Here is a 15,172-nt window from a genome sequence, read left to right as displayed (position 1 = left end):
CAGTTTTATTCTCAAAATGATCAACAATATATATATATATATATATATATATATATATATATATTTAAACATGGCCCTAATACTCCCCAGAGCTTGGACATCAACATCATTGAAGCAGTGTGAGATCGTCTTGAGAGTGAATGGAACAAAAGGCAGCCAGTCTTCAGTTCCTATTTCCCTAAAAAAAAAAAAAAGGGTAACCCAAGACATTTGCACAGCACTATAGCTAATGCTGTCACCCCGAGTTCAACTAACAAGCATGTTGGTGGTTGTGTGGTGGAGAAAAATGATAAAAATGAAACCAGACTCGTTAAACAGTGAACGGAATAATATACAGTACTACAGTACACATCTTAGTCTGGACAGTATACATTACACTTAGTTCAAGGGGGTGTTATTTGAGGTAATGAGTGTAACAAGAACATGCTGTAACAAGCTGCTTGTCAAAGTAATGTCACCCTGCACTGCTGACAAAAGTACTGAGGGTGAACCAAAACAAAAGACTCAAAGACGCTAAGAGGCCTGCAAAGGGAGACTGCAGTGTGTGATCGTATCATTGAAGCACACACCTTTGACAAGCACAATGACACAGATTATGGCAACTGTAAGCAGCAGTTTCAAAAGAGAACAAACAAACTACTTGTTTAACTTCAGTTTTATTTACATTATATGCTTTCCAGACCTTGAATGGTGAAAGGAATTCATTCATTGCTTATAATGGTAGTATAGTGCAGACGGTCTTCCCTTGTATTTAGAATGAGCGGTTTAGTTTCATTCGTTGTCACGGTAATTATCACAGGAAAAAGTAAACATTGATAAGATTTTTAAACTAGACATATATTTAAATTAACCTAGTGTCTAATTACACATTCACAGCGACAACAGACTGTTATAACATTACAGAATTACATTGTATGTATCATTTACAGATAATACAGGCTTAGAGGAGAATAGAGGTATATACAGTAGATGTGGATCGGTAGTGTTTTCTGTTTAAAGGTCCAAGAACTTGTTGCAAATTTACATTTTTTAGCAATATATTGATATTGATGGAAGATTTTCCCTCGATGTTATGCAAAGCAGCATTATTGGGACATGCAACACTAAAAGGGATACGTGATACACAGAACCTGAGAAAGACAGAGACGGTTATAAAAGGAAATAATGGCAGTCGATTATCAAAGAGAGACCCAACATGCAGCTTGTTTTAAATGAGTTACTGCAGAATGAATGTACAATATATTCTCTTTTCATTTCGGGATGTCTTGTTCTGTACTGCAGATGTGGAGGGTGTATACTGCTGCCTGTCTACCCTGAAATCATCTGCTTATTTTTCACCTGCCAACTTCACAGGGAGCGCACGACGTGCACTTGAGATTCCTGCCAGCTCCCACTCAGGTGACACGACTGATCAGTATGAATCACTGGGGCATTAAAATCGATGGGCTCCATCATTGGGTTCCCACTGGTAATATTTTAAATTGGGGTTAACTGGCTACATTTTTTTTCTGTCATGTGCCGATTAGGCTTATATACTAACACCTATTTGCCAGTATTCAGAGGACATCTGCCTTTCAAAATGTTGTGCAGCTGAGAGAATTAAAGCCAAACGCAAAGGCCACAGCTGAAAAATATGCATTCACAGGGAGAGCATTTACTCGTGCTATGGCCAATTAAATGTTTTGACCATTTCCAATGGAGAAGGGCAAATTTAAAATTGATAAGATGCAATTGAGCAAAAAGTTCAAGTTTTCTCATGTAGAAATGTGCACGGCCACATGTTATCTACTTTCTCTAAAACAAACAATTGTGTTCTTTTTAATACCAAAGTGAAAACTTTAAAGATGTCTTGTTTTAAGTGGCCATTGCTGTACTTCCCAAGAATTGGTGGCCATCAAATGCAACTAAATTAATTTTGAGACTACACACAAGTCCTTGTTGATGTGCGTTTTTCATGGTTCTCAAACTGCATGTGAACAGTAAGAAGGTGTACGGTGTTTTTCTCAGGACACTGAGCCTATGTGCATCTCCTTAAGCGTCAGGACTACAGGAGTCTTTTCATGCGACAGGTGTGCTTCTCTATGTGCATGGTGGCCCGGTCTGTGGAGCTCGTCAGGACATCCAGGGCTTCATCCTGGCGTTCCAGCTCAGTTTCAGCCTCCAAGGCAAGGTTCTTTAGCTGCATGAGCATCTGCACGCACACCCACACACCACAGCACAATAAAAAGACACAACGTTTTGTGTTAATAAGAAGTAAGGCACATTAAAACAACACCACAGTGGTGGACCAGGGTGAACCACATATGGAGAGACATAGACATTGGTCCTTTCTAACGCTTAAACCATCTGATTTAAGCGTTAGAAAGGCTTGCTGTTAATTGTGCGCTGATCAGAAAGGAACAATGGAATTCACCACAATAATAGCTGTTATTCATTTTGCAGATGAAACTTGATGATACACAGAGGGGGAAGTCTTGGCTTGATTCTTGGGATCGGTGATATCATACTGGGTTTTTTCCCTTACTTTCAGTGACTTTAAGGGATATCACAACTACATGACCATGATCCAGCCACTACATATGCTGTAGTTGATGGAACAGTTTTAATATATTGTGATGTGCCAAGCAAAGCCTAATAAACACTCACCTCAAACCCTACCACTGTGGTTACTTAACTGGTAGTGTTTTATGCTACATGATCTGCCTCACACACACACACACACACACACGCGCACACACGCACACACACACACGCACACACATGCACACGCACACACTCCACTGACATTATGTCATTATGTTCTCTGGCTGGTTTATGTGGACATTTCAGCTGAGCACAAAAACAGCTCGAGTTAGCAGTTTGAAAAACAGATAATATGTCAATACACACCAAGGAACAACGATATTCATTCACTCAGGTCTGTGACTTTACAATTTAAACTGAGAGGACATGACTGAATCACACCTTGCAGTTAACATTCACAAGAGCTTCGGTGTGTCATAGAAAAACAGTAAAAATGAACACTTCTTGCCGCTGTTTATATAATGGCTAGGGGACTTAAGTCATGTAGAAACCCTTCAAATCAAACATTTAGGCTAGAGCTAAAAGAAAAAATATATTAGCAAAAAAAAGTCTGAGTGTCTTGTGTATTCGGTGCGGTAACTTTGGGACTGTGCATTAGCAGCACACTCAATTTCATATTCTTACAGCATATTTTTAGCAAGTGGGAATTTCCAACCACAAACAATAATAAAACATACAAATGCTGACACCAAAAAGACTATTTGGCACGGCACTTAGGGCAGGACATGAAACTGAGTACAAGTTATCAGTACCGGTTGGCCCACAGTGATTCTAATCTTGACATGGATTACAGTAAGAGCAGGGTGTGTACAAAAGCATAGCATTAAGGCAAAACTGGCACGCTTTGAAATGTAACCCATTATCAGCCGCAGATAACATGGCATTTAAAGCACAATAGGCTAGCCAGTGATTGGCGTGGTGCTATTATTGCTATGGTGTGCTTGTTTCTTTTTTATATTATTATCCATCCATCAATCTTCTTCTGCTTATCATGAAGAAGGTTGGAGGCAGAGGAGGGGGCTGGAGCCTATCTGTCATGGGGTGAGAGGTCAGGTTGGCAGTTTACTGCAGAGCGAGACAACCGTTCACGCTCATATTCACCTCTACGTACATTTAAGAATCACCGATTGACTGAACATGCAGAGCAGTGGTTAGCACTGTTGCCTCACAGTAAGAAATTCCTGGGTTTCATTCCACTGGCTCGCTGGGGCCTTTCTGTGTGGAGGTTGCAGGTTTTCCCTGTGTATATTAGTTCTTGCCAGGAATGTTGTTAGGTCCTCAGAGATATTATTTTATATACTACTATAAGGCTGCAAGCAAATCTTAAATGGACTGGTTCTTATATAGTGTTGCTTTACTCTACTGGAGCACTCAAAGCGCTTCATTCACCCATTCAAACACATTCATATAAGCACTTTTTTCTATCCCTCTATCTATAAAACTCACACTCCAATAAATGCATCTGAGAGCAACTTAGGGTCTTGCCCAAAGATACTTTGGCAAAGTGACCAAACAGCCAACCTTTAGATTAGTAGATGACCTACTCTACCTCCTGAGCTACAGCATGAAGCTATTTGTTAACCCCAACACAGTATTTGTCTATGGTGTCACTGCTGCTGTTGACAAGACATTTGTATGTTGTTGCTTCAGTTTTTGATTTGAGGAGTTGAGGGCGGTAATGATGTTATGAAAAACTTTGAGTTAATATGTTTATGTGTTAATATGTAATGCAAAGCCTTCTTTGTCTGCTACATATTTCAATACTGGCACATTTGCACCATTATTAACTGTATTTGCTTAGTTTCTTCTCACTTGTAAATGTTAATATAGTTTTTTTCCTTTACATATAGTAGAGCCTTGTAGACTGAAGTCACTCATTAACTTTGATCATTTAAACATTATATGATAAAACAAAGAGCAACTTTCTGAAAGTTTTACATGAAAAATCCTAGTCTAAGCAACCTGTAATAGTGATTCACACACACACACACATTATAAAAAATAAAAAAATAAAACTTGCCCAAATCACGGGTCTGAATTTGCGTCACTGTGTAGGTCTTGCCACCACAGACCGTGTCTGTAACAGCATTCAGCGCTGTGAGGTTCTGAATGGAAAGACATTGTAGGTTCTGACCAAATAACTAACCGTGTTTCTTTTCCTCTCTTAAAACCAGGATGGACATTGGTTTGTGGTCTCACCAAATAACATTTTAAACATACAGGATGAAAAATAAAAAAAAATCATTATGGTGAATTGTGGTTTGGACTGGAAACATCAAAATATGTGTTGCTGAGACTCTGGGATTATTTACAATAGCAGCTACCCCTATTTGAATCAATCTGTTCCCGGAGCACACACGGCTTTTCATTTGTGTTACTTGTCTTGTGAATACAAATATGAAACATTTTAAGGCCACGGTAGTGTAGTCATAAATTTGGGAGTCCAGCTTTTCTCACCTGTTTGAGTTCCTGGGCCTCAGCCTGACTGACAGATGGCTGGAAGACATGCACCTGCAACTGGGACAGCTCTCCAGCGGGGACCTCCAGTGGGAGCTCTGTCTCTTGGCACGTCTGCAGTAAACCTGACTCCATGGGTGGAGATGGTGAAAAAGTGCAGAGTACATATGTTGTTTATGAGGAAACCAGACAGTAAACTCAGAGTACAGCAACTGAGGCAATCAGGGTGAAGTGACTCATCAAAATACATTTCTGTCAAGGAGACACCAATAACCATGATGAAATGTTTTTACATGTGGCTGCACACTTATAAATACACAGAGGTGGAAACGCAGACCTTTACTGCCACTTAGTGGTCAAATCTATACTAGGCATGGAAACCACTGTGGAATAAGAGTGTCTTTATTTATTTTTTGATGTGTTCCTTACCTTCAGTCCAGCTTTTCCCTTCTGTGTCACGTGGCGATGAAACTGGAGTTGTCTTAAAATCTGTGTATTCGCTTGTGAACTCTATCTTCTTTTTGTACTGCATCTCTAACACGGACAAAGCCTCTGGCATCTTGGCGGACAGGAGCCTGTAACATATGTCTGGCTTCCCGATGAAACGCTGCCTGACGGTAATCTCATAGGGGCTGTGCACCCTGATTTCATCAATTTCATTTCGCTCAAATCTGTGAAGGAGCTGGCAGTTTGTGTTTCGCACCTCCAGCGAGGACACTAGCACCGACAAACATCCTGGCTTCAAGTCCGATTCTCCACCTTTGGACAGCACTGCTGGGATGCTTGTGATTAACTTATTTCTGCTAGAGCCCCTGGCTGCTGAAGAAGAAGCAGCAGCTGCAGCTCTCGCAGCATCATCGGCCTTTGCATCCTGCTGGGTCTTCCAGGGGAGTTTACCAAAAGGCCACCAGGAAGGAGACTCCAGTTCTGACAGAAGTCTGTAATACAGAGGCAGGAGGAACTGATGTTAGTCATAAATTAGGCCTTGTTATAGTTAGCCAAGCAATATAAAAAAAGACATGTGCAAAACTTCAATAACTAAAAATATCTTAAGATAGTTACTTGTCAGCCACGCCCAAGTCAGAGTCAATCTTCTCCAGGCCCTGCATCATATTGTCAAACTGCTCTCCCTGATGGCCAAGGACTCTGCCAGTGTCCTCCAATCTTTTCTGGGCCCCTGCCACCAGGCTGATCAGCTCTCTTCCCTTCGAAGGCTGAGCCTCAGCCCGCTGGGCTTCTGAGCTGGGAGAGAGAAGCCGCTCTCTCCAGAAATGCTCTAACACATTATAAACCACCACCCTGTTGGGCTTAAGGGAACCAAACCAATGTTTCACGTTGCCTTCTTCAAGTACTGTGAGAGTGCTGAAGATGAAACTAGATGACTCCATCTTGATCTCCACGATCCTCGAGAGACGGAAGCTGGCAAGACTCTCCTTGCTCTGGTTGGAGACGAAGCACACCGTGGTTCTGGTGAGAGAGAGGGTTCCGTTTTCCCACCGTTTCTCACTGTTGATGTAATAGGAGCCTGGCCAGCTGTGGATGGGAACGTCCCGGCTCATTGTGATGGAAGGAGATAAGACAGATTCACCTGTCAGGGGGACAAATAGGTATCAGTTTAACAACACAACAACATACAAACAGGTACTGCTGCAGGTTAAGATGAAATTACATCAGAAGCACTTTGTACTGAGTGATCTACGAGTCGTGATGAAGAACATACTTTCTTTTGAGTGTAATCCAGACAGCAAGATGAGCTCAGTCGAGGCGTTCACACTGGCAGCTTCAGCTCTCTAGCCAGCTGACCGCATTACGCGTGCGTCATTATAATGTTATAACCCTTTTAACGTGTTTTATATCCTCTCGGTGCAATTAAACCCACACCACATTAATCGTCAACACCGGGCTGGGCATTACGTTACCTCGTAGTCCTCTCAGTAACTCGGCTGTTTGTTGCGGAAGTGACGTCACGCTCGAGCACGGCCGTATTTACCGTCCGACTTGGGGAAAAAAAAACTTGCTGTCAAAAAAAAGAAGCACTATTGCGAAAATGTCTGGCGAAAAATAATGACAGCGGCGGCGGTTTCGGCGCTTTCCAAGCGATACGAAAAACATAACGTTAATATAAATGTATTAAATATATATATGTATGTGTCGTGACAAAATATAAATAGCAACGGTTTTATATGTGCGTCGTTCAGGAGTCCCAACATGCGCTAATGTGTAGCGGCTTGTCATAGTGGAAAATTGCGTTTTTCTTAGCTTAGTATCTTTTTCTAGCTTAACCAGATTTTCAAATGTGGCAGAAACGTGAGAATACGTACGCGGTGTAATGGCGAGTTAATCTTCCAGTTAGCTTTTCCCCTCACAGTTCCCCCGCTGTCCAAACCCTGACAGCTGAGCTTGCTAAATAGCTAGCCGAGGGCTTGTTTACCATCATGGACAGGGAGGCGTACCGTAACTGCAGCAGCCTGGTCAAAATACCAAGGCAGTCATATGAACAGTTTTGGTCTTCGCATTTTGTAGATTACATTGACAAGGAGCTTAGCTATTCCAAGTTTTTCAAGAAATATCTGCTCCCCAATCACCCTTGTATGTTTTCAAGGAGATTCACAGAGGAGTGGAAGTGTAGGAAACAGTGGGTGACTGAGGATGGGAAACCTAATTTCCAGAAATTGCTGCAAGAGTTTGGTAAAACAAACATGCATTACTGTGTAAATGTCTGCAAAGATAATCTGTAATAATTCTTAATAACTGTTACTGTTTCAATCACAGATGAGACTCCAGTCCCTGTTGCAAACTGCAATGCGAAGGAGTATAATGCCAACCCCAAACAAGTCATGCCTTTTAAAGAATTTATACACTACTGGAGGGAATACATCTTGAATGGACACTCATCACCCAAAGGATGCCTCTATCTTAAAGACTGGCACATGTCAAGGTATCACAGTAATATTAATCCAAAGAAAAATGTTGACACCATTGTATGAAAAATGTGTAACTATCCTTTGTAAATTTCTCCACAGGGACTTTCCAGAACATAATGTTTACACCACACCAGTGTTATTTACTTCTGACTGGCTCAATGAATACTGGGACACCCTCGAAGTGGATGACTACCGATTTGTCTACATGGGACCTAAAGGGTCATGGTATGAAAACATTATTTCAAAAAAACAAAACATAAGCTTATATAAAATGTTTCATGATCTGACCCAGTGCACTTCCTTGTTACCAGGACACCATTCCACTCTGATGTGTTCCGTTCATACAGTTGGTCTGCAAACATCTGTGGCAGGAAGAAGTGGCTCCTGTATCCTCCAGGTCAGGAGGAGTTTTTACGAGACACTCACGGCAACCTCCCTTATGATGTTACGTCAGCTGAACTTCGAGACAGAGGCCTTTTTCCACACGCTGAAGAAGCCTGCCAACCTCTTGAAATCATTCAGGAGGCAGGAGAAATCATTTTTGTGCCTAGTGGTTGGCATCATCAAGTTTATAACCTGGTAAGAGCTGTAGAGGGATATCTACTGGTGATCTAGAGGAAAATGGTTTGCCAAGTATTATAAAAGACAAGTTGCATTTCTTACTATGAGAAGTGTTCTGTTAGACTGAATGTAAACACCAGCCACAATGTTAGGTACACGTGTTCAGCTGCTCGTTAACACAATTATCTAACTCAGTGCATTAAGGCATGTAGACATGGTCAAAATGACCTGCTGAAGTTCATATTGAGTATCAGAATTAGGGAAAAAGGCCATTTAAGTGGCTTTGAATGTGATTGTTTGTGCCATACCGGCTGGTCTTAGTATTTTAGAAACTTTTCCCAGCTTACAGAGAATGCTCTGAAAAACAGAAAATATCCAGTGAGCGACAGTTCTCGATGAGGTAGCAGCAATTCAATTAACCACTCGTTAGAAACAAGTTTTGCAAGAATAGCACTTCTGAACTTAAAACATGTCAGACAGGGCTACAGCAACAGAACACCATGCCTGACCACTCCTTTGAGCTAAGAACCCTCAAAGCGGCCCGTATGCGCAAAAGAAAACGTCACACACAACGCGCTCTGTTCAGACCCAGACCAAACAGTATTGTTTGACTGATGGCCCTTAATATAAAGACTTGTTTCAGACTTTACGTTTCCCAATTTTGCTTTAAGTTATGAAGTTATTTTGTTATTTGCATATGGCTTAATAATTATCCTTATTGCTGTTTTAGAGAGGAGCGGTGCTTCAAAGGATAGTTGCAGATTGCTGTCAGAATCTGCAGATTATACAGTACAAATAAAATGTTCACGTTTCTCCAACGTTGTCTTCCCAACAATTTCACTGGATGGCCAGGAAGCGTTCTCTGGCGCTGACAATTGGCGTCTGTCTTGTGTCAATGACGTAAAAGACGGATTTAATGCGACATGACCATTCAAACAGCAGTCGCTTTCTAAAACATCAGATATGTATTGGATTCAGTACCACATACGAAAATATTGGATTTGTGCTGTTCACACTGTCATACCATGATCGGATATGGGTCGCCAAGGGTCAAAAAAGTCAGATTTGATGCGCTTCCGCGTGCAGTGTGAACATAGCCTAATAGTCTTCAGTTCTAGTCGGAAAAACAAAGATGCCTACAAATCTAATGGACTGGATTACTTACTACTTACTAGATGACAAGAGCCCTAATAATGTTTTTTCAAATTAGGTTTTAAACAAAATTCATGTTTTGTTTAACATTACACACATGTACAGACACACTCGTGTTTCAATACAGCAGCTCTGGTTTATCTCCTCCAGTCAACATATCTTTCATAAATTTAAACCTTGTGTATATTTTTTGGTAGAAATATGGCTTTTTGCTGGAAATGATGACATCACAGTTACTCTAAGTTGTATAACACTGCGTTTTATTTATCACCAGTTTGACATATTAAAACATTCTGTTTCATACAGGAGGACACCATCTCTATTAATCATAACTGGCTAAATGGCTGCAACATTGACATCATGTGGCAGTTTCTTCAGACTGAACTGTCATCTGTTCAAAAAGAGATAAATGAGTGGAGAAACACGATGGACTCGTGGCATCAGCACTGCCAGGTACAATGCATGGAACTTTTCAGTCATGTCATTTAAATGTGCTTCTGCTCTGATCATAATAGCAATTGCTTGGTGCGTTTCATTTTAGGTAATTATGAAGGCTTGCTCCGGTATCAATTATGGAGAATTTGCCTCATTTTTGAAAATCATTGCCAACAACAGAATGGCTTTCCTTAACACTTGCTCCTCTGGGGATTCCTCCGATTACTCACGTCATCTCTCAGAGATTCTCACCACGTTGGGACCTTACCACGCGGCCTTTGACCTACAAAGAGTAGCTCATATAATCGAATGCCTCCTGTGCAATGAAGACTTTAAGCGACTCGATCACTCAACATTGACTCTGCAGCCAGAAACAATGTTACAGCAAATTCGTGACACCATACAGTCCACAAGAGGGCAGCATCTCCTTTATCAGGAGTAATGTGTTCGGCCTCTCACCATTGTTATCGACTGGAAATAGCTTGAATGAAAAGTGCCCGTTTGCAAAAGTGCAAAAAAAAAAAAAAAATAAAGCTACATCTGTTACTGCATCTTTGGGTTGAGTTGAACTGGAATCTCAAATATTGTTTGTGAATGTCTTGCATTTGTTTTTGCACTGACAGATTAAACACATTAAAAAATATCTGAGTTTTCTCTATTAAATATTTATTGAATAATCACCAACACTATTTGTGTCCAGTATGAACAGAGCTGTGATAAATCTATGATAGTGCATAGTTCAGTGGTAAATAATACTTAAGCAAAAAATCAAAAACACACAAACCTGGGCTTTATTGCAAAAAAAAAAAAAATACCCAAACATGGACCAGTGCCACACAGCTGTTAAGCAATGACAGTGTAACATACTGTACTTGAGGGTTATGTCCATGAGAAGTCTGTCAGATGTGATGCATGTCATTTTTAGGGAGCTTTAAAACATTCCCTTCAGTTACATTTCGCATCTTCAGGCCACCAGTCTGGCATGGAGGCTTCGAGTGTCACTGTAGTGTCGTCAGAAGATCTGAGCGTCAACACCTCTTTGGCGTGCGCCATGCGGATCAGACTTAGGCCCAGTTCTCCTGTCCCTGCTCTGTGCTTCCCAGCTGGCTTGCCTGACTGGGTTAACAGTGTCGTTCCTTCCTCGAGGTGTTCCACTGGAGATGACAAGCGTACTGGCATCAGGCGTTTTCGAATCACACCAGTGTGATGAGTCCTGGCTGTGAGTTCCTGGCCAATGTAACAGCCCTTGCTAAAGCTGATACCCTGCATGTAGACAAGATTGGACTCTAGTGGTAATGCAACCCCAGGAGGAAGGTCTTTGACTCCCTCAGGTAGACCTAGACAACAAAAACAGCAAAGGACACAAACATGCGTCATAAAATAAGAGTACTTTTTCAGACAAATAAATGCTTCTCAGAACCACCCCCTCCTCCTTTTGTCTGTGCTTGTCTGTCTCTTTGTTAGCAGTCTAGCATCCACAGCTTTCAAGATATCATGTTTAAATTTTGTGTGATGGTAGAGTCCAATGCCATCTCGAGCCGATTTTAACTTTGGTGAGAATACAGTAAAGGTCACACCAAAACTAAAAATCAGCAAAAACTTCATATTACCCACAATTTTTTATAGATCATTGTCAAACTTCGCAACAATATTCCAGGTCTTGGGGGACACTGAGGTTGGCTAAGCATTTGACCTCGACCTTCATTTCTCATAGCCCAAGGTCAAAGTTGACCTAGAAAAGAAATTGGAAATAAAAAAAAACCCATAGAGTATAAAATATCATATGAAAGTGCATGGAGAGAGCTGCACGATACTTTTTTTCAATACAACATCCTATGACCTCACAACAAAATCACACACTGCATGAATTTATCTTCGTCTCAGGATCTAGCTAGCGGGTTTTTTTTTCCTGGAGCCTATCCCAGCTACGGTAGGGCGAGAGGCAATAACTAAGTAAGTAAAATGTCTTTATATAGCGCTTCTTAAAACAGGAAGTTTTTTCAAAGTGCTTCACATGGGAACAAAAGCATATCAAACAAAACAATAAAAATGGTATAAAAAAAGGTATAAAAGCATATCAATCGATACAATAAACACTATAAATAGGGTATAATAGCATATCCAATAAAACAGTTTGCTACACGTGGCAGGTCTGTCGCAAGCCTAACACAGAGAGACACAACTATTAACACTCATGGGCAATTTAGAATGGCCAATTAAACTAAACCCACTAACTGCATGTCTTTGGACTGTGGGAGGAAGCTGGAGTACCCAGAGAGAACCCAGGCAAACACGGGGAGAACAAAACTCCACACAGAAAGGCCCTGGCCAGGTGGTGGAATTGAACTCAGGACGTTCTTGCTGTGAGGCCAATCACCATGCCACCGTGCTGCCCATACGGGTAAATCTTATTTTTGTCCTTATCTGGCTAAAGATAATAGAGCATATTGTATTAAAAGCAACCTGTCCTCCCACTGTTATAAAAACACCCCCCCCCCCCAAAAAAAAAAAAAAAAAAAAATTCAGAGTTTTAGTAAAGCCCTTGCCCTTCGGAATAAGTTGCTCTCTCTCTCCGGGTGTTCTTGTTTGTCTTTGTTCAAAGCTGGTGTCATACCTATGGCATAGCGATGTCTGTGATAGTCTTCAGTGTCTCCTTTCTGACAGGATGCAATGACTTTGAGAGGATCAACATCACTCTGTAGCACAAATCTCCAGCCCATTTGCTGAGTTCTGGGATCAGCCTCCCATGCCAGAGCTTTATCAGGCGAAGAAAGCTCAGGCTTACTGAACTCTTGACCTGGCTTGTTTTGCTGGGACAGCACAGCCCACACAGAGAGCTCTGAACAAGGGCTAATGTTGACTTTTCTGCGGAGGTTGTATACTTTCAAGTGTTTCAAGATGGAGTCCTTAATTGTGTTGTCACACTCCAGGAAAACACCGTATCCTCCTTCTGTTTCTTTTAATCTGAAAGCAAATATAACTGGATGAGTGACTCAGAAGAATGCAAAACAACATGAAAGCAAACACACGCAGATGTTTTCACTTATTTTGGTTGGGTGACCTTTGGTGGAACTTTGATGGAGCATCTGTGGTCACCCACTGTGTCTTACAGATAGGAGGGCTAATAATTCTCTCCTTATGAGAATGTAATTTTTAACAGGATTTGCTGTAACATCAAATACTGTCAAACAGAGCAAGGAGTTTTTAAAACACAGCTTCACAAAGTACTACAAAGACTAGTAAAAATGCTGTTTAGATATCAAGATGAGTTATGAGTAGTGAGAACTGCAACAACTGCAACTATTCAAAACTGGGGATATTTACCACCAGGTGTACAAGAATATCATCTTAAATAGTTTAAGGTATAGAAAACGTGGTTCACCCAACAATGTACATCAAAACTAAAAGAACATTGATCATGTGTCAGTCACTAAAAATTTGAGATGCTAATATTGCAAAATGTCTTTTTGCAGTTTATTAGAGAAGTTATATTCTATAATTTAGATGTACTCAAGTACAGCATACATGACAAACGCTTTTTAATATAGAATTTTAAAAATGGTTTCTACTTCAACAATCAACATTTTGCTTTTTAAAGTTTTATTAATATTATTTTTAGAAACAGTAAAAATAGGCAAGTGATAAAGAAGAGCTGTTGTTGTTCCTGTGCTGAATTTTACAGCTTATTAAATTAAGGGTTTTTCAGCCTGAGCTCGTTTTCTGTCATACATTTGGTTTTTTCCGGGGTTTAAAAAAAAATAGAAGGAAAAAAGAAAATAAGCTTATGTCGGCCAGTGTGACGCCTCGGGAAAAAACGCCTTTACGTAAGTAGCCTGTAAGCAGACATACCCTCTTGATAACGCGTTTACTGAATGCACTTTAAGCGTTTGAACAGTGCTCTAAGTTTGCTCTTACCTGTACAATATGATGTCATATAGTGTCCTTCCTTGTACGTTTAGCATGTGTGCGTATAAAGCTCTGTGTTCAGGCTCATCCAGCACCGCCATGTCATTGGTTATAATACCCTGGAGAAACGCGCTCGTGTCTTGTCCCTGAATTTTCAGCAGGCTCCTGTGCGGAAGGTAATAGCACACAAATTGCCCCGGGGAGTGTTTAGGATTACCCGTGTCCTGGCTGTACCTCCTGACACGGATCCCAGCTGGAGCTAACACACTTGAGAGAAGGGTTACACACAAACCTCCGGGTTTTTTCCTGGCGTAAACACCGAGCCCGGAGGCGGACGCCAGCACTCCCCGAGCAAAGCACAAAACCCCCATGATGTACAGTGGCACGGGAGTGTACTGAGTCGTAAAAAGACTGCCTACTCCACTAAAAACGACAGTGGACAGCTAAATACCAAGAATATCACAGCGTACTCTGCACAAACAGCTCCATTTTGAAATCCCACAATGCATTGCTCGATAGCACGTGTGTGTCAGTGAGCGGTATTTGTTCCCGTCGTCTTCTCGTGAGGTATGGGACGCTTATTGATAGAATAAAAGCTCTCCTACTATCCCTTTATAAATAGTTATCAGATTGTAAAACATAAAAACGACACACAGAACAGCAAAGCAGCAAAAATCAAAGTTATTAAAGTTGCTTGTTTGCGAATTTTTTGCATATTCCTCAGTAATGATATCATTTTCAAATTTTGCGTGATAGGTAGACAACAAGAACAGCTCGAGATGATTTAATTTTGTCGAACGTCTCACCAAATGTAAAAATAATCTGTAAAAACTTTGTATTACACACATTTTTTATTACAATCTTCAAACTTCACAATATACTAGGCCTTGAGGAACATGAGTACCTAGGTTGGCTAAACATATGACAGATAGCATATGAAAGGGCATGGAGAGAGCTGTACAACCCTCTGTAGAATGACACCATAACAGGCTGATACCAGTTTGTAATAAAAACATCAAAGGCCTTGGCCTTCAGGGGGAGTAACGCTCTGTGAATGTTCTTGTTTTAATACTATCGTGGTGCTGTGAATCTGTAAGTCAGCGGAGTAGCCAGCTCCCACATTGTGATGTTGATCTTTCATTAGCTGTGATTTT

General features: G+C 40.9%; 3 protein-coding genes across 6 annotated transcripts; 1 reads left to right on the top strand and 2 right to left on the bottom strand.

Annotated features, from left to right (window-relative positions):
- Positions 1-637: 637 nt before the first annotated feature.
- snap47 (synaptosome associated protein 47) lies at positions 638-7,473 on the bottom strand. Of its 4 annotated transcripts, none has more exons than XM_040019670.1 (5): positions 7,362-7,473; positions 6,103-6,628; positions 5,470-5,978; positions 5,041-5,165; positions 638-2,191 (listed from the first exon to the last, which is right to left on the bottom strand). In XM_040019670.1, the coding sequence occupies exons 2-5, from the start codon at positions 6,597-6,599 to the stop codon at positions 2,045-2,047; spliced, it is 1,278 nt and encodes a 425-aa protein (XP_039875604.1). In that variant the 5' UTR covers positions 6,600-6,628; positions 7,362-7,473; the 3' UTR covers positions 638-2,044. The 4 variants fall into 4 exon arrangements, with proteins under 4 accessions (XP_039875604.1, XP_039875596.1, XP_039875587.1 ...); XM_040019662.1 differs by lacking the exon at positions 7,362-7,473 and adding an exon at positions 6,960-7,074; XM_040019653.1 differs by lacking the exon at positions 7,362-7,473 and adding an exon at positions 6,761-6,997.
- On the top strand, positions 7,447-10,757 carry jmjd4 (jumonji domain containing 4). The gene is made up of 6 exons (XM_040019641.1): positions 7,447-7,728; positions 7,813-7,978; positions 8,064-8,189; positions 8,276-8,543; positions 9,984-10,130; positions 10,219-10,757. Exons 1-6 carry the CDS (start codon positions 7,476-7,478, stop codon positions 10,552-10,554), a joined length of 1,296 nt encoding a protein of 431 aa, XP_039875575.1. The 5' UTR covers positions 7,447-7,475; the 3' UTR covers positions 10,555-10,757.
- On the bottom strand, positions 10,547-14,567 carry iba57 (iron-sulfur cluster assembly factor IBA57). The gene is made up of 3 exons (XM_040019724.1): positions 14,028-14,567; positions 12,727-13,076; positions 10,547-11,449 (listed from the first exon to the last, which is right to left on the bottom strand). The coding sequence occupies exons 1-3, from the start codon at positions 14,387-14,389 to the stop codon at positions 11,058-11,060; spliced, it is 1,104 nt and encodes a 367-aa protein (XP_039875658.1). The 5' UTR covers positions 14,390-14,567; the 3' UTR covers positions 10,547-11,057.
- Between the last annotated feature and the right edge of the window lie 605 nt (positions 14,568-15,172).

Source organism: Simochromis diagramma, unplaced genomic scaffold (genome assembly GCF_900408965.1).
Source record: "Simochromis diagramma unplaced genomic scaffold, fSimDia1.1 OVJJ01000205.1, whole genome shotgun sequence".
NCBI classification, from domain to species: Eukaryota; Metazoa; Chordata; class Actinopteri; order Cichliformes; family Cichlidae; genus Simochromis; species Simochromis diagramma.
Note: the sequence above shows the minus strand (reverse complement) of the source record. Positions and strands in the feature narration are given on the sequence as shown.